The sequence below is a fragment of the Diachasma alloeum genome, unplaced genomic scaffold (assembly GCF_001412515.2).
Source record: "Diachasma alloeum isolate Michigan unplaced genomic scaffold, Dall2.0 Dall_scaffold_00183, whole genome shotgun sequence".
Classification (NCBI taxonomy): Eukaryota; Metazoa; Arthropoda; class Insecta; order Hymenoptera; family Braconidae; genus Diachasma; species Diachasma alloeum.
This window is the reverse complement of record NW_021680349.1, coordinates 22490-48447: the sequence shown is the minus strand read 5'-3', so window position 1 is coordinate 48447 and position 25958 is coordinate 22490. Positions and strand designations below refer to the sequence as shown.

General features: G+C 36.9%; 4 protein-coding genes across 6 annotated transcripts in view; 2 read left to right on the top strand and 2 right to left on the bottom strand.

Moving 5' to 3' along the window:
- LOC107047611 overlaps window positions 1-24127 on the bottom strand; it is a 28584-nt gene extending 4457 nt beyond the window's left edge. The window contains exon 1 of the mRNA XM_015270400.1: window positions 23996-24127. The gene's annotated coding sequence lies outside the window, so the exon portion shown is untranslated. The remainder of the gene's footprint in view (window positions 1-23995) is intronic.
- On the top strand, window positions 7989-17150 carry LOC107047616 (E3 ubiquitin-protein ligase LRSAM1). Of its 3 annotated transcripts, none has more exons than XM_015270415.1 (9): window positions 7989-8188; window positions 8268-8510; window positions 9420-9836; window positions 11157-11186; window positions 11652-12024; window positions 12559-12902; window positions 14497-14808; window positions 14899-15102; window positions 16302-17150. In XM_015270415.1, exons 1-9 carry the CDS (start codon window positions 8117-8119, stop codon window positions 16425-16427), a joined length of 2121 nt encoding a protein of 706 aa, XP_015125901.1. In that variant the 5' UTR covers window positions 7989-8116; the 3' UTR covers window positions 16428-17150. The 3 variants fall into 3 exon arrangements, with proteins under 3 accessions (XP_015125901.1, XP_015125892.1, XP_015125906.1); XM_015270406.1 differs by having other exon boundaries at window positions 11157-11213; XM_015270420.1 differs by lacking the exon at window positions 11157-11186.
- Window positions 17580-19645, bottom strand: LOC107047638 (DNA polymerase epsilon subunit 3). The gene is made up of 2 exons (XM_015270433.1): window positions 19498-19645; window positions 17580-18044 (listed from the first exon to the last, which is right to left on the bottom strand). The coding sequence occupies exon 2, from the start codon at window positions 18042-18044 to the stop codon at window positions 17673-17675; it is 372 nt and encodes a 123-aa protein (XP_015125919.1). The 5' UTR covers window positions 19498-19645; the 3' UTR covers window positions 17580-17672.
- On the top strand, window positions 19734-23969 carry LOC107047631 (gamma-soluble NSF attachment protein). The gene is made up of 8 exons (XM_015270428.2): window positions 19734-19976; window positions 20067-20134; window positions 21098-21182; window positions 21441-21458; window positions 21523-21730; window positions 22122-22370; window positions 22448-22702; window positions 23390-23969. Exons 1-8 carry the CDS (start codon window positions 19927-19929, stop codon window positions 23531-23533), a joined length of 1077 nt encoding a protein of 358 aa, XP_015125914.1. The 5' UTR covers window positions 19734-19926; the 3' UTR covers window positions 23534-23969.
- Window positions 24128-25958: the final 1831 nt, after the last annotated feature.

Here is a 25958-nt window from a genome sequence, read left to right as displayed (position 1 = left end):
GGTGAAGCCGAGAAGGGAGAGGAGCACGTGGGGCTCGATGGAGAGGCCCAAAGTGAGAATCGCCTGGAGTTCCCAGGTGGAAGACAATCCGAAAGTGGAAGTGATCGCTTCGCGGATAGGCACTACTTCCGCGAGTAAGTCAGGGAGGACTCCATTCGCGGCATCCTCAGTGATCGCTGCAGACAAAGCTGCCATTTTGTACTCGAGACAGGAGCTCGCCGAGCGTCTGCGGCTGGCTTGGAAGCAGAGGGAAGCGAACAAATCCAACATCGACATCTTCCTTGCTCATGATACCACAGCTGAGGATCGATGTGACTCGAGGCTATCAACGTCCAGCTGTGCCGAGCCGAAGGGTCTCGAGGACGAGCGAGAGTGCAGGGATGGCAGATTCGATGGGAATGGATCTGAGCTCGAGAACTGCGCCCCAGAGGACCTCCCAGAACGCGGGAAGCTCAAGGGCTCGAGTCCTGGTAGCGAGAAGGATCTGAAGGTCAATCTGGCGGCGGACGCGCGGACGAAACGTGCGGGTTTCCAGAGTGGGACTAATGCCGCGTTTAATGGACCAGTTCAGAAGAACACTCTAGTGTCTCCAGTGATCAAAGACATGAAAGAGAGAGGAGTGGTGGACGTGAGGGCGAAGAGGACGAACTCAGCCCCTCCGCTACAGCGAAGGGGACCCCTCTCAAGCCCCGGGAATCCTCCTGGGCATTCAGTTCGTCCCCGCGTCAACATCATCATCGACACCCCGAAGATGAGCAAACTCAGGGACTCGAGCAATCCCCTGACCCCCTTCAAGTTCGAGCGGAAAGACTCTATGAGCCAGGGGAAATCTTCCGCCCTCACAAGTCCCCATGACGACTCGAAACACATAGCCAGCGTCATCTCAACGCCACCCGAAAAACACAAGTCAATTGGTAACAAAAAAAGAGCAAGAAGTGGCAAACGAAGAGTCGATGAGACCGGACGAAAGAGTGAGTTATCCAAAACAAATCCCGATGTTGTCACTATGGTGTCACTAGTCAGTGATGCGGACAGTGACAGCGAGGTTGAGAAAAATTCTCCGAGAGATGACAAACTCGTTCGTCAATTGAGGAGCCATTTATCCACAACTCCAATTATCAAAGGTTGTTCGCCAATGATGATGAGCGTGGGAAATTTAAGTACAGGGAATATGGATAATTGTGGGAGTAATGGATTGATGCCCAGGAGGGTCATAAAGTCTGGTAAGAGAGTTTACTGTGATATTGGAATCCCTTTTGTTTATCATCAATGAAGTAACGAGAAGTCTTTTAGATCTTAGATCCTCCGATTACACCAATAAAACTTTTAATTTGGCAAATTATCCCTGTTAGCTTTCTCCAATTCTCCTTATCTCCTCGTCTCTTCGGCTAATGAACTAGAGATGTAAATTGCGATAGTTGGCACAGTGGTAATTACTTTATTACTTTCTTCCATCCGACTTTGGTCTCACGTACATGTGTGAGAACATTTTAATTGAGAATGGGGATGTGATGCATGTCCTGTCACAATGACGCCCAGTGGTATTAGGTGATAGTCAAGAGGCTTGCACGGCATCCCAACTAATTAGAGTAGACTAGAGACACGCGATCACCCACGTCCCGCGAGTTATCTCGAGCGTTCATGGTCGCATGTGTGCTCTCCGCCGAAAGCAAGAAACGAACTGAAGGGGGAGGAATTGTAAAAATGTTAACGACCCGGGTGTTCGATCAGTGTCATTCCAGCAAGACTCTATAGACGGCGAGCTGCATCTGCGACCACGCAGCGCAGACCGGAAGTCGTTCCCGGAGGCGCAGCCGAAGGTCATTGTCCCCCAGCCAACGATACGTCCAGGGGACGAGTTGAGGACGGCCTGGCAGGACATGTCCTGCACGAATCTGGAGATTCCGTCTTCTCCGAAGTACTGGGAGGACTCCATAGAAGACAATCAGGCACTTACTGACCGCGAAAAACGATGCCTGGTGGTACCGATTGGCGATCCGCAGGATAAGAAACGTAAATTGTTACTGCAGCGGACGAAAAGCGTGCCAGCGAGAACTGAGTGAGTTGATTGTATTGATTGAGTCATGTTGAAGAATGTGTCCTTAGGAAAAATGTGTGGGGAATTTGGGCGTTCTTCATCGAAGGGGTTTTCGAGATAAATGTTTATACACACATATGGAAAAATATATATTCTGAAAATTATATATTTTATCTATGGAATTGGCCTGAGTTACATATAAAAGTTACATAAAATATAAATTTATGTATGTTTCATATATGCTTTATATAAATCTTATATATATTCGAAGAATATATTAAATTGGCCTGTACTATATAAGTAGCGAAGTGGAAAAACGGTTTAAGTCAATTTTGACTATTGACTGGTTTTCAATAAATATCTCGGAATCTAAGGGAGATGGCAAAATTTTTGTTATGACCTTTTTTGTAGAGTCGATTGAGGGCTATAACAAATGTAATTACGAACATTTCGCTATCTCCGTTAGATTCGGAAATATTCCTCAAAAACTCAACTGGGAGATAAGTCGACTTACACCGGTTTACCACTTCGCTACTGATATATATTTTTATATATTTTTCCAAGGGGGCAGAATTGCATTATGAAACTGTTAAGGTGTATCCTGGAAAACGAGAGTTTCTTACGATTTTTCCCATGTTTTTCGTAAAATTCATCATTATATTTTATTAAAAAGAATTATTATTATTTGAAATAATTGATTTTTCAGTTTTATCATTATTATATTTTATTATTAAACATCAATTATTATTATTATTACTATTATGAATATTCTCCAGCTATTGAAAAAAATTCCAACTAGCTGTACTACATAGGGGATAAAAAATTATGAAATTATAGGTCCCCCGAACTCGACTTTTTCATCCTATCAGAGAACGGATCTTACGATGGTCTAAAAAAACGAATCCGTGGTAGATTGATAAATTATAAAAAATGAAAATTTCGGGAAAGCACTTCTTAATTGATTCCAATAATTGATTAACAAATAATTTTTTATTTGATTCAAACAGTTATTGTTGCCTGCATCAACAACATGTGAGGATAGAAAAACTCAATAACTTATGAGAATGCAGAAAATGAAGTCATTTAGAATTTTTTCCGGAAATCCATAGGGACATGTCTTCTTTGTGAGAACACACCTATCGATGCAAAAATTATCCTCCTGCACAGTAAAATTTCCCACACTGGTAGAGTATTTTTTTTTCATGGAAGTGAAAGTTTACTGGACAGGAAAATGATACGCAATAATGAGTAAACATTCACGATCACTGGGATAATTTTTGATGGAATGCAAGCTAAATTTTACAGTTTCGGAACAAATTACTCTTACGTTCAGTAAATTTTCCTGGCCCAACGGAGAACAATTCACTCTTCTACTCGCAGACTGAGAGAAATATTCACTAAAAATTACGGAACTCACAATTCACTCACCGATTACGGAATCGACTCAGAAAATTTAAGTGACGGTATCGTAATTTTCACAGAACATTCAGATGAAAATTACGGACCGTTTTGGAAAAATTCTGCGACAGTTCCGTAAAATTTCCTACAACCACATTTCGCTCCGGAATTACGGAAAAGATACGTAATTTTTATTGAATATTTCTCTCCGTGCATTGTTCCCCGATCTAGAGTGAAAAAGTACTGAAAATCGAGTTCGCTCCACGATTACTTGACTTGTTCGGTAATTTTTCTCCAACTTTTGTCTCCGTGTACATTCCGATGCCAACAAACGACAGTTAATATCCATTAAACCTCCTGACTTGACAACCCGCAACCCTCAAATTGATTAAAATCCAATGTCAATAATATCTCAACCCTAAAGACCCTTTCGTGCTTGACGAGAAAAGCGAAACTAATAAATGTACCTCGACCTTCATTTCCGATCCCGGAGAACTTGGCATCATTACACGGTGAAAAGAGCAACGATAAAAGAAATGAGAGGCAGTTAAATGTCTCATAACCACGACTCGTTTCTTACCCTCTCCTTTTTAACAAAATAAGAACAGAAGTGAATCGCAATTCCATTTGCTCTATGAAAACTTGTACAATACCCACTTGCGACTGATATTCGTGGGCACGAACCAATTTCGATTTCTCCGAGATTTATTATATCGGGGAGAGTCAAGAGAAGGACTGGATTTTTTTTTTGCCGAAGGGGGTGGAGGGACTAGGCCAAAGGAGGGCACACATATCGGATACTGGGGTGGAAGCTCGTCGTCGGTACCATCTAGTGCCCGAGCTTAAGAATGACGTATATATTGCCATTTGGATTCACGTTGAGTCAACACATTTGCAGAAATTGAGACCTCTATATCTGTGCTTTCATGCTGGGGTGTCAACTATCATTTCAATTTTTTCCCCTTGTTCTCGGGCAGAGATGGATAGGATAATGGGGAGATTATCGTGATATTGAAATGTCTGAACTTGACACGGAAATTTGGATCATTTCATGGTTCAGTTCCAGTGAGGAACGCAGATCGAGTGCAGTGCAGATGGAGACCAAGGAGTCTGGCTCGGCGGGGAGAGGCGACGGGAGGGAGCAGGGGGAGTGCAGGATTGGGCATGGGACGAATGGAATTGCTCTGCAGAGTTCTGTGTCGAAATTGATCGAGGGGGATGGGTTCAGGATGACGTCGCTGGATATCGAGACTGTCGAGGTGGATGTCGAGAGTGTGGAGCCACTTCTGAGGACCACTAAGGAGAAGGAGTGCTGGCACCTTTATAGGAGAATGTGTGATAAGGGAGTTTGCGTCTCTTTTGATACCGTTTTGAGGTAATTATTTTCAGTGATGAAGTTTCACATTTTTTTAATGAGAAAATGAGTTGAGAATTTCTGAGGGATATCTTCGATTTTAATGCAGATAGTGTAATATTTGAAGTTTTGGAGAACGAAGGGACAACCTCAGAAGAAAATGCCGCGCTCTCGCTCCAATCGTAAGGTATTCTCGAAAAACTTGACAAATTCAGGTTTTACGCAATTGATGAAATTAAAATGTTCCGATTTTTTTTTAATCTCTTCGAATCGAAGAAGTGTAAAACAATTTTGCTAAGGATGAAATTTTTGTAGAATTCATTGTCCTTTACAATGAATGGTCGATCGGAGAATTTTATTGTCTTCTCAGATTCCGAGATATCCCACAAAAATTGATAATAATAATCGCAGAAGAAAATGTCGCGATTGTTATTACCTCCAATCGTAAGGTATTCGCGAAAAACTTGACAAATTCAGGTTTTACGCAATTGATGAAATTGAAATGTTCCGATTTTCTTCGAATCTCTTCGAATCGAGGAAGTGTAAAACAAATTTGCTAAGGACGACATTTTTTTAGCATTTATTGTTCTTTACAATGAATGGTTGATCAGAGAATTTTATTGTCTCAGATTCCAAGATATCCCGCAAAAATTCATAATAGCAATCGCAAAAGAAAATGTCGCGCTCTCGCTCCAATCGTAAGGTATTCACGAAAAACTTGACAAATTGAGGCCTTACGTATCGTAATGGATGAAATTCAAATGTCTTAACATTTGTCCGATCTTTTCCGAATTTCTTCAAATCGAAGGAGTGTAAAACAATTTTGCCAAGGACGAAATTTTTGTAGCATTTATTTTCCTTTACAATGGAAGGACGGTTAAAAAATTTCACTGTCTCCCTCAGAATTCGAAATATCTCACAAAAATTGATGATGAGGCGTAATAGAATTTTTTTCTTTGCAATAGAGAATACGCATGATTTTATTTATTTTTTAATTCCAAGTTTCGGCCTTCAATGATTTATTTTCCATTTACGAACATTAGAAATATTGCTCGTTAATTAACAATTGAATGTTGAAAGGTGGAAATGTCAAACCCTTTGAAATAGCAAACATTTTGACGCCAGTTTCTTATGTTCGCGTTCGAATCTCAAGAAGATAGTGGAATTTCTACAAAGACTCCTTTTGTAGCTATAATTTTTCTCTGCAAAAGAGATCTGGTATAATATAAACATTCATCCAGATTTCGAGATATTGATTCCCAAAAACTGGCCTTCGTATGAAATTGAAGCGTGTCATGTATACACGGAATCGATTCCGAAAATTTAAGTGACGGTATCGTAATTTTTCAAAGGAGATTCAGATAAAAATAACGCAAGGCTCTGGAAAAATTCCGTGACAGTTCCGTAAAATTTCCTACAACCACGTTTCGCTCCGGAATTACGGAAAAGATACGTAATTTTTATTGAATACTTTTCTCCGTGTAGTCCCTTCCGTCTCTAGCTGAATCATCCCTGGAATTAATTAATAAATGTAATCAAGATATTTCTGTTTTTCCCGATCTGTTTTCAGGGGGATGTTGACACCGACAGAGTACAGATTACGAAAACGAGAGCCCACCTAGCAGAAGGGGTCGCGGGAGGGTGAGCCACCCCCTAGTGACTGACAGTAGTGCCTGTTATATCCTGATAGAGGATTCATATAACTGACGAAGACCTAGAAAACTGGCTCTGACATAATGCCAATAATTTCCAACTCCGATTGATATTACCCATAATTGTTAAACTATATCTTTTGTAGAGAATTAATTTTAATAATGGAGAGATGAATTTTTGAGGACTTATTTTTGTTGGATGAATAAAATTTTCGTGTTTTCGAGTAGATAATGTATTTTTTATTGAATTTTCCCTTCAACTGCCATCCAGTTTCCCGTGAATTGATCAATTACCTCGTCCATGCTCGTGACAGAAGAGAATAGAGAGTAATGGGGCAGGATTTTCGCGACCAAATGACCGATTGCACGCAATGGATCTTCATTTCTTGACACATCATATTTTGCATTAAGACGTTGTCTGCAGTGATAATTCCCACCTTCTAATTACACGGTATAAATATTGCATTCATTCGCGAAGCGGCAGGGAAATGTCACTTTGCGCCCGCCGAGGCGAAATAGTATAATTCGATACGAGTGAGAGGAAATTTTCACGAAGGCTAAGCCGAGGGGTGCCAATCACACGATCTGAAAATTCCCGTCTCACATGTGTCGAACTAGTATATTTCGTAACGAGTGCAAAAAGTGTTTTTTGGCGAGTGGGAGGTTTATATCACGAGCCGAAGGCGAGAAATATAATCCCACGAGCTAAAAAACATTTTTTCACGAGTTACGAACAATATTTTTCATCACAATGTGGCGGAAATAGGACTTTTAGGCACGCGGAGCGTGCCGAAAAGTTCACTTTTCGTCACAGCGTGATGAAAAGGTCCTTCATTTTTCCTCCCGTGATTAGAACCGTATTTTTCGCCTCAGTGTAGGCGCAATAGTAATTTTCGCCTTGGCGTAGGCGCAAAGTTAGATTTCCCTCTCGCGCAGCGGGAGGGAAATGTGTACTTAGCGCTCGCCGGGGCGAAAACAGATTTTGCGCTTCGCGGGAGGGAAATTTGTACTTTGCGCCCGCCGGGGCGAAAAATAGCACGTGCACCTTGGGTGGGGAAATATGACTTTTCGCACTTGTTGCACAATATTTTATTCCTCTGCAGGTGTTTTAAAAATATAATAGCATGGGCACGTCGGGCAGGTAAAATATGTCTTTCCGCACTTCTTGCTGCACAATGTACTAAAAGTTGTCAAAATAGCCACTCCTTTTTTGAAAAATGATTTGAAAAATAATCCCTGTATAGATTGAACTAAAAAAATGGAAAAAAAATGAAAAAATATTAAGTTCTCGCATAAGAAAGAGCGTATTTAATTCCAAACACGGGATAATTCATATGAAAATTGGTATCAAATTTCTCAAAAATGGAGGGATTTCATTTTTGTGTAATCGGTCATATTATCGAGAAAATCTCGTAGAAAATATTTCGACAACAATTGTTGTCAAAAATTGAAATAATTCCTACAATTACCACAGTCGCGCTGCCTGTCAATTCCCAGTTATAAATTGCCATGACATTGAGACAATGAGTCACTTGATAATGTTCCCAGTGACAAAATCTGACAAACAATGTGTTGAATCGTGAAGTTCAAGGAATCATGATAACAACATACAAAAATCATCCGAGATGATCACACCCTTGGCTGACCAACCACTGTCATGACACGAATACGATAATGTCGTTTAGGAAACATGGGACTAAGGGTAACGTGGACTACAAGGCGCGTTTGGAGCACAAATTGTATCTAGTACGTAAATTGAAGTCATTAACGTCAATCTATTAATTCAAGGTACATACGTTATAAATTATTCGATGATTACTCACAGGCTAGGGAGACACCGGAGCCAATTTTCGATGTTTCCGATTGTGGATTGAAGAACGTTCCATCGGGGGTGTACTCGCTATGCAAGGTTTTCAGGAAAAAGGAGCTGAAACTTGGAAAAAATCGACTGTCGTCGTTGACAGGGGGTGGTGCTCTCAGTGATCTTTCTCTTCTTACTGTTCTTGACCTCAGTGACAATGAATTCACCAGTTTACCCTCGGAAATTCGATTTCTCACGTCACTCGAGGTAAACAAATTTATGGGGAACCTTTTTTTGCACCGGGGCTTTCATTTCGTTCTGTTATTTACGCCATTATTATCCCGAGAATGAGACATTTGCAGAGAGGAACTTGCAGGATATTTCATACACTGAGAGAAAAAAATTGGTCTGCTGGAAAAGTTATGTTCCCCTGAAGGATCTTTTGTCGTGTTGAATGAATTTACTTGTGGACAAAAAAGAGTTTACACCAAAACATGATTTTCGTACTAATAATTGCTCTCGTGAGACATTTATGTTTTTTGGGTAAACACATTCGTTCTAAAGAGAATTATATAAGAGGCCAGACATCGGCATAATCGAAATTTTGAATACAGTTAAATTTTGAATGAGTCAATTGTTAATATTACTCACCAATTTTTTGATTTCTAGAAATAACCAACAATTTCAATTTTCAAATTCAGAATTATTTTATCAACCAATAATTAAGAAATTAAATTACCAATTATTATATTAATTTTCAAATTTCAATTACTATAAATAAATCTAAATTACTATAAGGTGAAAACATAAAAAATCTGAATGAAAATGAGAAAGTTTACGTTTGGAGGCAGATGGATGAAATATTAAAAAATTGCAATTTAATAAAAATTGCAAGCATTTGCTATAAATAATTGATAAACAATCAATTTTAGACATATTTCCCTTTGTAAGCACAGACTTCATCGTTCACTATCATCTGATGCATGTTCTAACAATGCAATTATCGTGGAATCAAGCGACTTTGGAAAAATATATTGATGAACTAATTTTTGAAGGAAATTATTTCCAAAATGAAAAAAATTCTCTGAAGTTTTCCTCTAAAACCACTCATTCCTGAGATAATCCCATGATTAACAAGGATTTGCACGTGATTTCCACTGATTTCTAATTTCATAGGAATTGTATCTCCAAAATAATGACCTCAGAAAGATACCAGAAGAGCTAACAGAGCTTCCCAATCTAATCTCTCTGAATCTCTCGAGCAACAAATTGAAATCATTACCGGAAACAATGGGAAACTTGAAGACGCTAAATATCCTTGACATCAGCAAGAACCAGGCAGTAAAAGAACTTCCAAAATCCCTGGCACTTGCCGAACGCCTGGTGCACGTCAATCTGGAGGGATTAACACTGAGTTATCCTCCAGATTACGTTACACAAGGTGGAGCGATAGCTATTGTTGCTTTCCTGGCTCTCGAGTTGGGATTGGACTGCAGTGCTAGGGATCAGTTTCTGGATGCTGAGATGAAGATGGGGAGGTTGAAATTTGGTGGCTCAGAGAACAATGGTGTCAAGAGAGATGAAGACGTACAGGTTTGAAATTTATTAAAATGTTATTGATGAAATGGATGGAATAAGGGAGTTAGAAGGAAAATGAGTCGATTTTCCAACAGTTTTTGATCAATATCTTGGATTCTACACTAGTACCAATGATGCATTCTCAAACAAGTCTTATTGCTAGTCTCAAACATTCTGTACTAAATATTTGAACCCTAAGATAAGCTCTAAAACGAAGAAGGAATTATTTTCGTCAAAATAGATTCAGTTATCCAAAAAATTGATATTTGCTGTGCGAACAAGAAATTTCCTTTTCAACATTTCGAAATAGCTATTTTGATTTTGACCACGAAATATGTTTGTTCGAAGCAAAATAAGGAGTAAATAGATATATATAGTTAGGAGTAAATAGATAGATATATATATATATGTATATATATATATATATATATATAGTTTATTTCAGAAATTTTTATGAATGATTCAGTGGAATATCAAATGTTCCAAATAGGGTAAACAGGCCAATTTCTGGACGATTTCAACTCGCATTGAATATTCCATAAATAAAATAAAAATTGTACTGGTTATTTCACCTTTCAATAATATTTCTCATGTATAGTCATGTGATCAATTATTTTTTCTATTGACCGATATTTAATAAATAAAAGAAATATTGCCCAGTCGTCCAGAAATTAGGGATTTCGACTGCATTCAACTAGTTTTTAATTTACTTATTCTTCGTTTTGTTATTTTCACTTCAAATAATTTTTTTTATTAATTAAATCGTTCTTTTCAATTAGGCCATTCATTTATTTTAGATCCTACCACGAAACTCGAATTTTTCTTAACCGTCCAGCAATTGGCCTGTTCCCCCAATACAGTAAAAAATTGTGTGTTAATTCTGATAGCAAATCGGTGTTCCAGAAAATCCATACAGTTTTCAGTGTGGACTAAAGGTGTCAAAAAATTGTTGTGAAGGATAAATTTGGTGCCAACTCTAACATCGCGGAAATCTAACGACTAAAAGTATGAAAAAAATAGCCAAATTTTCACTCTGTAAAAAAGCTCTTCATAAAATGCCAGCAGAACTTCGAAAATATTCATTCGAAATCCTCAAAAAAAAAGAAATTAGTGTGGTAAATCATCACAACGATCAATTTTCCAAAAATATTTCCCAATCTATTAGCTGTTTCCTTTAGATGTTGATGTATTCTTCAAATAAATTTGTCTACAGGATGTGACAATTGCACTGCTAAATTACCTTATTCCATTCAATCATCAAATCAATATTGAGTACAAATAAAACCATCACTGTTGTGATCACCATTTTTATTTATCTATTTTTTGTTCATTTAGGCAACATTAACGAAGCTAGAAAGAGAAAAGGCACGTGACCACAATCATAAGTTTATCGTAATCATTTCATTGTATCATCTATGCTTCTTTTCCCTTTTGCAATAGTCTGCTCAGGTTTCGTCCAGTTAGCACCTCATGTTATGGTATCTCTCTCAAATTAAATCGTTTCATGATTAATTAAAGGTGTTTGATAGTACAGTGGCGTCTACAAGCAATTCATTTTTATATAATATCTTATCTTTTTTATATTTAATAATTTAGATGATTCAAAGGGATTAACTTTGAATAATAAAATGCCCAAAGATATGAAAACGTGATAAATTACATACTAGCAAACCTCAGAAAAAAATATAGGACTCTCAAACGCCTTAAAAAAACAAATATATTTGACCACTCAAGAGTTAAAAAAGAGTAATGTAAGGGCCAACTGTACGAAATCATCTGCTGAAGCGCTTTAAACTCACCGAAAAATCCTAAAGTGTTATTATCCCCCAGGAAAGGAGACAGAATGCGTTATTGGAAGTCGAGAGGACGATAAGAGAGCAACAAGAGTACGAGCTGGGGCTACAGTCGATGTACAAAGACCAGAAGAAGAAATTACTGGAAGATTTGGCCCTCCAGCAGTCCAAGTTGGAAGAACAAATTGAGAGAGTTCAGCAGGAGAGAGAAGTTAACAGGGTCAGACTCCTTTCTGGTATTTATGATGCTGAGAGAGAGGCTGACAACCTCATCAAGGAATTCTTGAGGAGTTCAGAGGCTGAGAGACAGGCACAAGCGGAATTACACGAACGCGAGGTTAAAGAGGAGTTGGAGCTGCTGTCCCAGTGTCATTCGGATCAGTCTAGTTGCAGAACGCGAGAGACTCTCAGTAAATGCTCTAAGATTACCCAAAAATAATTTCACCGTGGAGAGACATTTCTTTGAAAAATTTTGGGGCTAGCAATGGAAATTCTATTAGAGAGAACGTCAATTTTTCTCGTATTTCTAAATTTTTCGAGAGCCCCCAGAATTTTCACTAGTTTTTTATAGCCCATTTTTTTTTTTATTTGGTCCAGATATATATCCTCTCAGGTTATCACGGGTTTTCATGAATACAAACATGTTACGTATTAGAGAAAATCCATAAACATCTTTACATTCTGATATATCTTAATGAACCAATATTAACATTCAACTTTTACATTTTAACTAACTAGGCTCAGTCTCTCATTCTCGACAATTTTCATCGAAATCTTTGAACTGGAAGTGATGAAACACAAAGAGAGTTATCGAAATGCTAGTAAAAATGAGAATGAAATAGCCCATTTGATTTTATTCATTACTAGAACTAGAATTTTTCTAAGAACTTTTTTAAGAATGATTTTAGATGATGTAGGTAACGCCAAGGACTATTTTTTTGCAGTTGCAATGGAGGAACTACTACAGAAAGAACTCCTGAACCAGAGAAAAGTCGAAGAATATACGAAATTCCGAGAGTGCACTGCCCAATCGTTGCTCAGTCTCGAGTTGAGAAGCAACGAGCACCTGGCATCAGTAGCTAAGGACCAGAAAAGAGATCGTGAGGGGCTTCTCGAGAGACTGAGGAAGGATGAGGTTCTCCAGAAAGCAGCCCTCGCTGCACTCTTAGAGAGAAGTGATGCGAGGTCGTGGAGTATCGTTCAACAAGTTAATCTTGTGCAGTCACAGTTGGTCGTGCTGACTAATATTGAACTTGAGAGGAGGAAACTGGAGATTAATCAACAAATCGTAAGTCCAAACATGGAAAACGAACGAATGAGTGAAGAATTCAATAGTGAAGGGGAGAATGAAGCAAATGAACAAATTTTCTTTAATCTGAAGTGAACAAATTTTTTTAAATCTTAATGATTCATTGAATTGTTCATAAAATTGCATATTTTTTCCCCTGGAAAGTATCATTCTTCCCCTTTATGATGAGCTAGACTGAACTCAATTAATGAAATTGTTCCTGAGTTATGAACATTTAAAAAAAAGTCAAAAATGCCGAGACCAAAACGTATTGATTTTACACGTCATGTAAAATATCAAACTATTTCCATAACGAAGGATTTTAGAGGGAAACCTCGAGGAAAGGTTTTTATTATTACCCTAAAAGTTATTGGAAGTTATTGGAAAACTGATTAGATGAAAAGTACGGGAACCATCCTGAACGGTTATGTTCCATTACCAAATTTTCTGAGGAAATCGTCTAGATCATTTTTCAAAATAATTTCAGACTTAAGAAGAGATCATTTGTTGGCCTGGCGGTCTGGTTTTCGAAGAGTTTATCATTGTAAATTATATTCGTTGACCTACCCTAAGGATTAAAATTTAAAAATAAATAAATAATAATAAATAATAAAGTAATAATAATAATAAATAATTAAATAATATTTGAATAATATTTTTAAGGCCCGGGGGTACTATCTTTCGAATGTTATCTGAATTTTTTTTATCTTTCGTAATCCAAAATTGTCAATTGAGTGGTACATCATGTAGAAATTCCAAAAAATTATGATAGAATGATAAAAAAAAATAGAAAAAATTCTGAACTTTTTTAAAGAGCGTTTTTAATTGAGATTCAGAATGAGTTGAAAAAAGTGGAAATTACAAATATCTGATTCGCTGTGGCAAATTATCTATTAGCTGTCATTTTCCATGGTGGATAACAAAACACTATCTCCTCATTGGGAAGTGACAGCTAGGTATCTCAATTTTCAAAACAGTGGTATGTAGTCATCTGCCATTTTTATGCGATAAAAGTGTGATTAAAAAATTCTCCAAAATATTACAACTTTTTTCAAAGAGCCTTTTCCGTAATAAATGTCTCTGTGCAGTGTGGGAAAAGATTTACGAAATCAGTCTTCCCGCTGCATGATATTGGGTCACAGGCCGCCATTTGTCACCGTAAATCAGATACATTTTTCACTTTCTTGTTATTCAATTTATTCTGAATATAAATTAAAAATGCTCTTTGAAAAAATTGAAAATTTTTTCTACTTTTTTTTGATTATTCATTCATAATTTTTCAAAACATTTGCATGATGTAGGACTCAATTGACAATTTCAAATGACGAAAGATAAAAAAAAACATTGAGATAATGTTCGAAAGATAGTACACCCGGGTCTTAAAATTAATTTAAAAAATGTTAATCTGACTATATGCCGCAATGAATGCAACATCTGACGTACGCTACATTTGCAATTGTCACAAATAATCGAAAAACAGTTGAATGATTGTTTTTCGCATTGCGTATGTTTCGCAGTGCGTCTACTGCGGCATCAGCCTAATTCTGAGTCATTCTCAGGACAACGAAAAGATAAACTACGTTGATTATTTTAGAATGATATTGCTCAAAGGAGAGTAATCTTAAGTGGAATTCTGGAAAGTCTTCTCGAGCAACAAGAGAAACGTCGTGCAGAACTCTTAGAGACGATAAATCAAATTGAGCAGCAAAGACAAACAAGAAGAGACAGTTTATTCTGGCTTATGCAATACCAATCCCTGATGGACCAGCGACCCCAGGGTCTCCTCGAGGGCCTGGAGCCGACCCTAGTGAGGCACGTAGCCATCGCTGGAGCTCTACACTGCCTACCATTCTTGGCATCTCTGCCTTCAATGCTACCTCACGTCGACCACCAGCAATTGGAAGAGGTAAAAACATCTTTTTTAAGCGTAAATTGTTGAAAAATTCAATGGCAACCTTGGGATCAATCGAGTGGAACCGTTTTTCTTTTATTGTAGATTGGCATTCACAATGAAAACGATAGGCGAGCGATAATACTCGCTGCTGAGAACTATCTGGCTGAGAGGAAAATGGATGAGGACGCGGGATCATCGGTGCCTTCAGCACCTGTCGATGAGCCTTCTACCAGCAGTACAAATATCCTCACGAGGACTATATCCAGTATCGATACGACTGAGTGTGTAGTCTGTATGGATTCACAAGTGAGTGGCCATTGCAATTATAATTTCATATTATTGTAAAATAAGAGTTCTTTTAATTGATAATAAGTTGATTGAGGTGATTTGGGGCGAAAGAAATAATAAAAAGAGATTTAAATAGAAATGACATGTCCGCGGACTATGAACAAAGATAAAAGAAGAATAATGAGTAAGAAAGAGACGATCGTACCATGAAGATGGTTGAGGAGGAAAAAAACAAATACGTAACAATATTTTTTAGTAATTGTGAAGCAAAGTTCTTCAACAGAACAGAAAAACACACATTCATTATTTTATCTCATTGAATATCGAATTATCTTCATACTGAGTGCGATTGAGGGGAAAATATCAAAAAAAATTTTCTGCTGAAAATTTTCTCTGCTACAAAACAGGTCCAAATGAATTTTTGTTCAAGTCAATCGGTTTTGAGGTAAATGCACAATTAACAAAAGTGAGTTTTAGTAATTGTGAAATAAAGTTCTTCAACAAAACAGAAAAACAGATGTTCATTATTTCCTTTCGTTAAATATTGAATTATCTTCATACTGAGTGCGTTTGAGAAGAAAATATCAAAAAACATTTTCTGTTGAAACTTTTCTCTGCTACAAAAAAGGTCTGAAGGAATTCTCTCTTCAAGTTAATCGTCTTCGAGATAAATTCAAAATTAACAAAAATTAAGTGCATCATTTTGCCACTGAATTATATTGAGCAACAAATAATAAAGAATGTTTACCCATTTTCAAAAAATTCAATTTTTTCTTGTCCGAGGAAAATTCTGTAATTTTTTAGACAGATGGGGGAACATTTGAAATCAACATTTCCGATGATGAAAAAAAATTAGTTCAAATAGCTTGGACGAAATGAAGTAAACAAATTTTTTCCTGTAGACGGGCTTCCGTGGAATTTATTGTCAAATTGATAATTCGTCAACTGGAGGACTCCGAAAATAAAAATGATAATGAAGGGTAGTTTGAAAAAAAAACCGAATGCAGTGGCAAATTGCTATCACCAGTTGAACAAAAGCAGAAAATTCCTTGAGTGCTTACGATTTTAGATAAACATCCTCAAAAATTTCCATTCCCTTTTTAAATGTTCAAAGAAATCTAGGATTAAATATTGCTAAAACATTTTTTTGAATTATTAAAAGTTTAATTGTCTTGTCTTTGTGATATTAATCAGTGATTTTGTTATTTTGTTTGCAGTGCGAAGTGATTTTTTTGCCATGTGGGCACCTGTGTTGCTGTGCAACATGCTCAAGTGTGGTAACAACCGAATGCCCTATGTGCCGCGGCTCTATACAGCGCAAAATTCCAGTCATAAAGCCTTGAAACAAAAACCACTGAATGAATTGAGCATTTTTTTTTCAAATCCCACTTCGTCACGCTTCACCGTTGAATTGCTTGGGGATCCATTGCCCGTTGGCTTTTTATTACGATTAGATAATTGAGTATGAGGAGAGGATGAGGATTTTCCGCATTATTGTCACGTGTGAATTTTATACCATTGTATATGAATTACCTCATTTTTTGCTAGAATTGTCCAGTAGTTTTCCAATGTCGAGAATTTTACACGAATTGTATACTGCTTCCACGTGTTTACAAACCGAATGAGGTACTGACTTTGTTATCATGTGCCTACTGTTCATTTTATGGGATTATTATACAGAATAGTAGAGGCAGAGAATTTAGCACATTTAATATCAATTATTGATATTGAAGTTCAACTCGTAGTTGATGAATAAGGAGATAAGAATGAGTTTCAAAAATGAAAGACAAATTAACGAATAAAATTTCGGAAGTAAAAAATTGAATTTATCTAATGTTCATTGGTTGAATCAATTGAAATTGTTTTGTTTGCATTAATTTCGTGGTTCGGAGAATTCTGCACAATATCATAAACTTATCTCCTTATCTTTGGTAATAAAACCCCTAGGATTCAACAACTTCGTGAAATTATTTAATTTCAATTGTTTATAAATATGTATAAAACTTTAAATGACCTTAATGTTTAAACTTCGAAAGTGAATTAAAGAGATTTTTATTCATCCTCAACGTTGTTGTTGCCATCCCGTTTCGCCCTCTGGATTTTGAATTATTGGGTTCAAAATTCAATCTTTAATTCAATCTTTAAGTTATCAATATTTGCGAAATTTAATTTAGGTAATACTGACTGGGTATGATTTTTTTTCAAATTTTTCACATGCAGTTTAGTTGGAAAATGCAGAAATTGAAAATATTCAAAAGCAGCGTAGTCCGGCCGGAGGGTAGAGTTACTTGAATATCGCTTATCGATTGCAAAACTCAACTCACACTAGTCGATAAGGAGATAAAAACATATTTCCGACGCAAAAGCACGAATCAACTAAAAAAGAACTTCAAAAATAAGAAATAGAAATTCTCAAATGCTCAAGAAATTCCCACAAATATCGCTAATTTAATATATCTCCTTATCTTTTATATGAAAATGCCACCGACTCCAAAAACTTTATGAAATAATTTAATTTCAATTTTTTACAAATATGTATAAAACTTGAATCTTAATGTTTAAACTTCAAAGGTGAATTAAAGGCATGTTTAGTCATCCTCAACCATGTCGTTGCCATCGTCATCGTCCTTCCTCTGCTGTTTCTTCTTTGAATTGGCATCCTTCTTCTCCCTCTGGGATTTCTTGAAATTCTCGAGGGCCTCCCTCAGTGGCTCGATGAATCTGTCGAACTCGATGTCCTCCATGGCCTGGAGCACATCGGGCCCACTTATCGTCTTCCTGTTGCCTTTCTTGGCGATCGTGTTGGCTGCTGTCGTCAGGTAGAGGATGAATATCGAGGCGGCTTTTGCAACAGCCACCCTGGCCTCTTTCCCGACTGTGACACCGTCTGGAAGGGCTTCCTTGATGATTCGGGTCACGACGGCGTTGGGGAGGTTCAGGTCTTCCAATTTTTCAGCCATCTGACAGGAAATATGTTTTACTCCTCATTCAACTATTCATTACACTCAAGAGAGATTTATTTCTTCCTGAGTGATTTTTCATTCATGAATACTTCATTCAATGAGTAATATTGATATAATATACTGAGATAAAAACCAACATGTTCTCAAACAAGTCTTGTTTTGGCCAAAAAATCGCTAGTTGGAAATTACTAAAAAAATTGTTTCACTTAAATTTTAAAGTCTTAAAGAATAATTGCTTAATAATTGCTTTTCGACGGTGCCTTCCCGTTTCGAAGATGGTATAGAGAGACGTAATCAATAAATATTAGATTTAGTGATTAATGTGACTGCAAAACCATGAAGTTCTAAATAGAAATTCATAAATTAAGGCTTGGTTGAAATATCTTTCGAACGTTATTAACTTGCCAATCCGTAAGTTATTGTAATCTCGATTAATGTTCCATCGTTATAATCGAAAATATTCTCCAGCACTGGAGTCCACAAAAGTTTTGATGGTACAATAAAAAAAGAGTTGTAGTAAAGATTAGAACATAAGTTGCATGGGGGGGGGGAGTCGCAAATGGATAATTTATCCCGTCAATTGACACTCTGACAGTCATTAAATACGGTAAATCCCGAATTAGCTATTTTCTCCCAATTCGATTTATTTCCCAATATAATTTGAAAACCCTAGTTAAAAATGTTTAATTCTTTTTATACCTTTATTCTATTACACAATCATAATTTCTGGGGACTCCCGTGCTATTTAAAACTAAATGGCAATTGGAGAATATTCTAGATTATCAAAATAAAAAGATGAGCAAGATCACGTTTGAAACATAATATACCGGGACCTTAATATGAAGAATCTCCAGTTGAAATAAAAATTCAGACGATCATTCAATAAAGAGAAACAATACTCTTCACAGATTCATCAATAAATATGAAATTGAGTTGATATTCATACGACTACATGAATTATAATGTAAAAATTGACGATTTAGTCGTGAAAAATTCAAATTGGAGTTAAAACTACCTAAATAATTCACTGAAATGAATTTTAAAATGTTCAAAACGAATTTTTATGAATAAAAATTTGGTTTCATGATCGATATTGATACAACAGGCTCCATTGTGACATAACAATCAATGAATTAGTCTCAAAAATCAGAAGTCAAAGTCAAAGTTTCTTCAATTATTCGATAAAGCAATGAAGGAATGGTTCAGAAATTCATAACCATGAATTGATATAAAAATGAGGACTCATTTTGAAAAATTTTAAGGAGAAGTTAGAACCCAATGAATTTCCTCATTAAAACAAATAAAAATTACTAAACACAACATTGAATTATTAATACCCAAAAAACGAGCCCACAATATGAGATAAACAATGGAACTTAGCAGTAAAGAGGTTAACTAACCGTCGAGAACTCCAAATGGATTTTTCAATGAATAAAAAAACTGTACTTACGTTTCGATTGATTCAGAACAATCAAACAACACTTCCGGATTTACAAGATGACGTTTCCAAGATTGTTTATAACTTTCAGTTGATAAAAAATATGTAAACAATTCTTTCCCGCCAATGTATTCGATTCCCGTGGCTCAACTCAACTAGTGACCGGAGAGTCCCCAGGCTCAGAAAGCCAACAAAAAACCCATAGGAATAAAATGGAATGTCTCTAGACGTTTTTCCACTTGTGTTCACTTGTGTTCACTTGTGTTCACTTGTGTTCGTGTGTGGAAAGGGACAGTTGGGGTGTGATTTGCGTAGCAGAGCCCATTTGACAGCTGATAGGGGTGGAAAATAATCCCAAAGTATTGCGGATTTGTTCACTGATTGTTGATTATTTTCGTGGCAAACTGAGTGGTTCCGAGATCAGACATCATTCGAAGGAAAATGTCAAAGATAGAGGAGGGAAACGCGCACATTCGCGCAGCTGAGAAGAGGTATTGAACGTTGGGAGTAGATTTTGGGAGTGATAATGACGTTTTGATGAAAAATCATCAGGCTGATCATTTTATTTATCTTTCATGAAGCTTGAAGACTACTTTGCTCAAGTGGAGACCGGATTTTGAGGTCGCAGCTGAGGAGTACAACCAAGCAGGTAGAACCACTCCGTTTTATGGAGCAGGAATTCATTTTTAAGCGTGTCATGTATGTTCTTGAAAAATTACATTTTTCAATGTTCACCAAAAAATTTAATCAATTCTTTATTAATAGAGAAATTTCCATGGGACATTGGAATGGAAAATTGACCTTTTTTTAATATTCATAACTCAGAGACTGATTTATCCATTGGGCTTTAAGGGTGTCATGTATGTTCTTGAAAAATTACATTTTTTAAGGGAAGACTACTGTGAGTTTTAAAAGTCGTGGCTTATTGGAGTGAGACTTTTCATACGTTGAAGATCGATTATATAGATCTGAAAACGAGTAATTAGTGCAAAAAAATTTTTTTTTATTGTTCGTTTGCCTGAAAACGCTTAAAATGCTAAAAACACTCCAGGGCCACTTTTTTGGAATTCGACTCCTACACAGCTGATTTCATTTTTTTTTCATGTAAAAAAATTCACTATTTGTGTAAGAAAATACAAAAAAAGCAAATTTAGCCACGTAAGAGCTGAATTAATAAAAAAAACTAGCTGGTCATTGTTATTCCACATATTTTTCAGAAAATTTTGGAAAAAAAAATCATTCGCAGCTCAAAAATTGAGGCCCAGACTGTTTTTGGCATTTTAAGCGTTTTCGGGCAAACGAATAGAAAAAAAATTTTTTTGCACCAATTAATCGTTTTCAGATCTATATAATCGATCTTCAACGTATGAAAAGTCTCACTCCAATAACCCACGACTTTTAAAACTCACAGTAGTCTCCCCTTAATGCTCACGAAAAAAGTTAGTTTCTTCTTCATTAATAGGGGAACTGCCATGGGACATTGTAATTGACTAAAAAGATTTGTTTTTAAATTTTTCATCTTACCCAATCGGCACTCTCACTTGAGAATTAATCGAGACCTTGTTATTAAATTTTTGTTATTAAATTTTATCTTTCTTTGTTGACAATTAAGCCACTTGCTTTCGGATCGCAAAATCCCTGAAGCAATGCAAGGATGCCCTGATTAAAGCTGCAGACTGCTACAAGGAAAATCGATCGTATCCTTTTTTAAACGGTATAGCAAGATGGAATGGTCCTATTTTTACTTGCAATATCTCGAGATTGGCAAAATCTGGCGTCGTTTTGAAGATATTTTTAGGGGCTTCGAAATGAAAACAAAGTTGTCAAATTGGTTCGTTTGTTCATAAGTCATTGCATGTGCAAGAGGATCATTTCACCACGTCCTCATCGGAATGATAATTGAATGAATAAAAATGTGATAATTGTTTTCCTTGACTGTAATCGATGACGTTAAGATGGTTCCACGCTGCAAAGTGAGTTTACAATTCCCTTTTAAGTATTTGAATGGATGTAGAAGGTTTTCCCTTTCATTTTTAGGAGCCTCGAACAAGTGGTGCTGATCTCAAGAGACCTGGGGGAGCTCTCAGAGATCCCAAAACTCGCGCATTCTTCTTGCACGTGGTACCAGCAGCATGGATCACCAGAGTCTGGGGCTACTGTTCTGGATAAAGCTGGCAAAATGATCGAGAACTCCGATCCAGCTGCTGCGTTACCACTGTTTCAGAGAGCAGCTGAGATCGTCATGGTATATTGATTCAATATTAAATTCGTTGATTGAATGGAGAATTATTTTGCTAATAAATGGGTGTGAGGGAAAATTTCGAGAGATAGTTTTCGTTAGAAATTTCAACAACTACAGAAAATATTTCTTAATGTTTTTTTCTAAAATCGCTCATTCCAGAAATATTAAAAGGAATAAATCTCAATTCGATTTTATGTACCAAGTATTTTTAGTTGATACAAACAATTTGACTTATTTATTGCTCGTTCATTATTAATTGAATAATTGAACTACAATTGGTTGTTTCCCTTGATTTTTCCATAAATTTTTAATTTTCAATGATGAAGCTCCTTCAAATTTCAGTGTAAGTGTCGCTTGATAAAAATTTCCAAAAAGTGTACCGTTTTTCGAATAGGGTGAAGACAGTCCAAGACAGGCAGCCGAGTACCTGAGTAGAGTAGCAAAAATCCTAGTGAAACTAAAGAACTACGATGAAGCTGCCAACGCAATTCGAAGGGAAATCAGTTGCCACCAGCGTATCGAGCACATACCATCAGTGGGAAGACTAGCTGTGGTCTTGGTGCTCGTCCAACTGGCCAGAGGCGATCAGGTCGCAGCTGAGAAGGCTTTCAGAGAGTGGGGAAACTACTGTGATGCTCCAGAAGTAAATAAACACCAGAACCTCACCAATTAAATTAATTAATGAGTTGGTTTCCTAAAACTGCTATTTTCGGATTCTAGATTCAAACACTGGAGATGCTGCTTCAGGCTTACGACAACGAGGATGCCAATGCAGCCAGGGCAGCCCTTAACAGTCCATTCATCAAGCACATGGACGTGGAGTACGCGAAATTAGCTAGGGGACTTCCCCTGCCTCAACAGGAGTACGCTGTGCCACCTGCTGGTGTCAGGGCCAATGCTGCACCCCCATACGTATCACCAAATCTTGACAAACCTTCTGCTAGTTGCGAGACTGTCGAGGCTGAGGTTAATCACGTAAGAATTTTCTTAATATGAAACCATCCATTAGCAAAACGATAAAACGCTAGAGCAAGTCGACTTTATAGCTCTCATCTGAGTTTTCGAGGAATATCTCCGAATCTAAGGGAGATAACGAGATTTTCGTAAGGACCTTTTTTGTTGAACGGATCGAGGGCCACAAAAAACGTCATAATCAAAATTTTGCTATCTCCCTTGGATTCTGAGATATTCACAGAAAACTGGACAATAGTTGACATCGACTCAAACCGTATTGTCTGACCAATACAATTCATTAACTAATTTAATTGTCACGTTCCAAGATTATCAATGAGGGTTAGAGGATAATATGAAGATGTATATGAATATATCTTTGGTGTTGACGAAAATAAACATTAACAAAGCTTTCCCCTAAGCTTCATAGATTTCTAGACATTTGAGATACTTTTATCATCATTTAGTTGAACTACTTATAACTTTGTCAAGACCTTTGAAAGGAAGAGGTTTAGAAAAAAATATCAAAAGATCTTTTTTCGTGAAAAATTCATGGGCCACAAAAAACTCTTATGAAATTTTTTTCTAAATCTAATGGTTTCCAAGGTATTTACTAAATACTTTCTTCAAAAATTTCCTGTTCATCTCTCTTTGTGTTGTCTTTCATTAGAGACACAATTGATTTTTCGAAATGATGATTTCTCATTTCAGGACACTCCATCATTAGAGAAAGATCTTGCCTCCACCCATTTATCAAGTGAATCTCCTGAAGACCCCCAAAAGACCCCTGAGACACCCCCCGAAGTGAAAAAAGAGGAAGAGGAGGAGGACGAGTACGCAGGAGGCTTGTGCTGATCCCTCTGCCCACTATGCGAATACCTCCCCATTTGTTCAGTTTATCGAATCATAAAAAAACAAAAAGAAATTATGGCGCATTTTACCCTGCACACGATTGTCATTATCACCTGCAGTTCAGCAAATAAAGACGCTTAGACCTATTTATTCACACGCATTTCAAGTATTAAATGTCGATAGACGATAATTTATTGAGACTCATGTTAAAAATAACGAGACTATTTTCTTGCTGAGGAGTATAATTACGCTGTAGCTGAGTATATTATTCGAACACTTGTTGAATTATTCAAATAAATTGTTCTCGTTTTTTTATTACTATTATTCGGATGAATTTGTCATTCAGCTTGTCTTCGAGATTTTGTTGATGTGTATTTTGTGATGAAGACCGGGGAGACGATGATTATATGTAGGTTAGAATAAACGTCTAAACCTTGAATTCATGCAGATGTTATTAATTCTTACCTTTCGATGCGAAGAAATTGTCCTAGTGTATTTGCCGTACGATTCCTGATCACATTTCAATTATGTTGGACTTCATGACAACACTTTCATTGTTTAGCAATAAAATACGGATTCGACCGGTCAAAAACGCGGGAACACAAACGCGCACTATATACGCAGGAGTGAGGGGACTGTACACTGCCCCTCGCAAAATACCCCCACTCCCGATAATATCCTTCATCCCTGACAACCCAGTAAACAGTGATCCGAAAGTTTGCCATAAAGAAGGCTATTTTGCCGATAAATTGCGGCAAATTGTCGAGTTTTGCTGTCTGGGAAGAATTCAAGGCAAAGTTGAGCGAGCAAAATACCACTGATATTTACCGATTTAGGACCTGTTTTCGGGTCAATCTAGGGGCAGTTTTTAATTTAGGTAACCACGGTTAGACGCTCGACCACAGTTTAAGTTAACTATGCGTTAAGATCTGTGATTGGTTGGGCTCAGGGGGGGGGAGGGTAATGAAAAATCCAATCTAAGTATTTCGCATAAAAAATTTTAGTTTTCGACGAGGACTAATATAGTTAAATCTAGTATAATTTACACCGCAATCGAGTAGAGGAGGATAGGGTAAAGTGGACACTTTAGACTTTTTAAAAATTATTCATAACTCAGAAACAATGTATCAATATTGCGCAGTTCAGGCTCATCACAAAGGGAAAGAATTGTTCTTTGTATTGACAAAAAAATGATTGAAATTCATCAACATTTCAACCCGTCACTAATATTTTTAAAAAAGTCAAAAGTGTCCATTTTACTCCAATCTCCCCTATCATATACTTGAATCAAGTATGTTTCTTTCTTAATTGACTCAGTCCTGGTATACAGTATACTCAATTCGGATATATTTTTTTCCGTCCAAGCCCAAGAAAATACAAACACACAGGGAACAATTTTTACCAATGGCATCTAAAAATCCTCGGCACGACCGGTAAATATCCGGAAATTTACCAGTAAATTGTTAACTGGGCAAGAAAAATTCAAAATTATTATAAAAAGTTGAGGAAAAACTCCCTAATTCTATTGCAATATTCGAAATTTGATTATTCCACTTTTGCTTTGCCAACTTTTGATACCTTAGAAACAATCATGAGGGTCAAACGGGAGACACACAAACGTAAATGCTTTCATCAGAATTTGATTCGTGTGATTCTTGTGATTAGAATTTGATTCTTCTGAGCATTTTCCATATCATGGCGAAAGTTCACCTTGAGGAGCCCCGTGAATTTTTTCAGAATTTGGGAAGACCTACATTGCAAAATTTAGAATGAGAAAGTTCTGAACTTTCTCCGGAGATCACCATTGAGGGCTGAAAATATAATCACGTTTTGCCATATGGTTAAGCCAAAGCGGTAAATTTAGCATAAAGTGTGTGTAAATTTAGATTAGCCGGCTACCATTAAATGTTAGAGGTGTACTATCGCTTTAGGATTTGGTTTTTGGAAGTAGTGTACATCGACCTTAACGTTTAAATCAATTTTGTGTGTTTGAAGAATTCATCTAACAATATTTCAGAGTCCACAAATAGACAACTGAATGATTCTGACGAGTCACAAGTGCACACATTCAACTTTGTGAACGCTGTGTACACCTGCTGCTAAAGTTTGTCGAATTTCATATCAGATCATACGCATTTGAATGGCTTAGAGGCATATATAGTATTGTGAAATGAGGTATTCCATATCAAATGCATCAACCGCTGACCCTCTCAATAGTTGATGGATTTTCTGTCAACTTGAAAAACATCTCCCATTTTTTCAGATTTTCCCTGCCGCCCGTTTTGGAGATAGGGGAGGATGAGGCAAAACGGCCCCCCTTCAATCGTCAATATTTTCCGATTCAATAATCCGATTGGGATGAGTTAGAGCTCGTTTTGAAGAATGAAAAATTATCGTCAAAATGAAGTTGAAACTGGGAATTTTCACA

What these genes read in the sequence shown, in the direction of transcription:
- LOC107047631 (XM_015270428.2), top strand. Translation starts at nt 19,927, where the DNA reads ATGTCAAAGATAGAGGAGGGAAACGCGCACATTCGCGCAGCTGAGAAG. An exon ending in GAGCAGCTGAGATCGTCATG is followed by an intron (nt 21,731 to 22,121) that starts GTATATTGATTC and finishes TTTTTCGAATAG; the next exon opens with GGTGAAGACAGTCCAAGACA. An exon ending in ACTACTGTGATGCTCCAGAA is followed by an intron (nt 22,371 to 22,447) that starts GTAAATAAACAC and finishes TTCGGATTCTAG; the next exon opens with ATTCAAACACTGGAGATGCT.
- LOC107047638 (XM_015270433.1), bottom strand. Translation starts at nt 18,044, where the DNA reads ATGGCTGAAAAATTGGAAGACCTGAACCTCCCCAACGCCGTCGTGACC.
- LOC107047616 (XM_015270406.1), top strand. Translation starts at nt 8,117, where the DNA reads ATGTCGTTTAGGAAACATGGGACTAAGGGTAACGTGGACTACAAGGCG. An exon ending in TGGAGCACAAATTGTATCTA is followed by an intron (nt 8,189 to 8,267) that starts GTACGTAAATTG and finishes GATTACTCACAG; the next exon opens with GCTAGGGAGACACCGGAGCC. An exon ending in GATTTCTCACGTCACTCGAG is followed by an intron (nt 8,511 to 9,419) that starts GTAAACAAATTT and finishes CTAATTTCATAG; the next exon opens with GAATTGTATCTCCAAAATAA.